Below are 1,069 nucleotides of genomic sequence, written 5' to 3'. Positions count from 1 at the left end.
CATCCGCACCCCTGAATACCAGACTCCTTCATGCTTCCACAATAAGACTTTGTCACGTGTTGTTACTAGGTTATACTTAGGACTATAGGAGATTCCCCGGCCTTGGGGATGCTTGTTCTAAGCTATTTTAAGCGAGACCCGCTTGTACGAGGCCTCTCATTGACCGAGTCCTGACAAAAGAGACCAGCATAGTATATATTTTCTTATAATTTTGCCAGGTTTATATTGTTTATATTAGTACGCTCAGCCATGGTCAGCGCGGCTATGCGCTAGCCTTAATCAGTCTTTATTCTCTCCTCCTGGTCAGATACAGACACCCGCCCTATCCACTCCTCCACCAACCCCGCGTAATCCCTGGGCTGATGCGGCAAGAACAAATTCTTCCACCACGACCCTTTTCTCGCCGTCATCAGGCCCAAATCCTGAAGCAGCATATCCAGATACGGCAGGACCTCAAAGACAAAGTCAGCATTTCGCGCCCCGTGGTCCGCTGGCGAACGCAGGGCACAGAATTCCGTGTGGAGTGCCGTCTCGCGGACTAGAGACTCCTTGTCACGATATACATAGTGCAACTGACTACCATGATTCAGGTATACCACCGCCCACAGGGCTTGTACTTCGGCAACGAAAGTTGTGTTAAACGTGGTGACAGTCCCTAAGAAAGCGATGTTGTGGTCGTCCCATAGGGCTGGGGACACCATGAAGCGCGCGAGGCGGAAAGGGTGCAGAACGGTTTCATTGGCATCTTGGCCCAGCGCGTCTTTGCCGTGGTAGCTCCTGTCCTCTGGGAATTTGCGGAGCATGGGCAGGCGCGTATAGATGTTTTTGCGAGTCTGCTTGACGAACTCCGGGTCCAGCGAGTCCGCTGTCCACGGGAAGCCGAGCTCTTGTTCAATTCCATCTGGCAAGAACCGGATGCCCGGAGATGCTTTCCATCCCGTGCAGAGGATTACTGCCCTTGTGTCGAGCTTGTCTCCGTTGGACAGCACCACCGTATGCCCCTCCAGCCGCTCGAGATCGGCGATGTGCACTTTAACCAACCCCTGCCGAATCAAGCTGAAGAAATTAT

The 1,069-nt window shown here is 52.7% G+C and overlaps 1 protein-coding gene across 1 annotated transcript; it reads right to left on the bottom strand.

Moving 5' to 3' along the window:
- Nucleotides 1-275: 275 nt before the first annotated feature.
- Nucleotides 276-1,043, bottom strand: BDW70DRAFT_165426 (uncharacterized protein; the record flags this gene model as incomplete). The annotated part of the gene is made up of 1 exon (XM_073741748.1): nucleotides 276-1,043. A coding segment is annotated over one exon (768 nt), but the record flags the coding sequence as incomplete, so codon positions are not given.
- Nucleotides 1,044-1,069: the final 26 nt, after the last annotated feature.

Source organism: Aspergillus foveolatus (genome assembly GCF_047715535.1).
Source record: "Aspergillus foveolatus strain CBS 279.81 unplaced genomic scaffold BDW70scaffold_418, whole genome shotgun sequence".
In the NCBI taxonomy this organism is placed as follows: Eukaryota; Fungi; Ascomycota; class Eurotiomycetes; order Eurotiales; family Aspergillaceae; genus Aspergillus; species Aspergillus foveolatus.
Note: the sequence above shows the minus strand (reverse complement) of the source record. Positions and strands in the feature narration are given on the sequence as shown.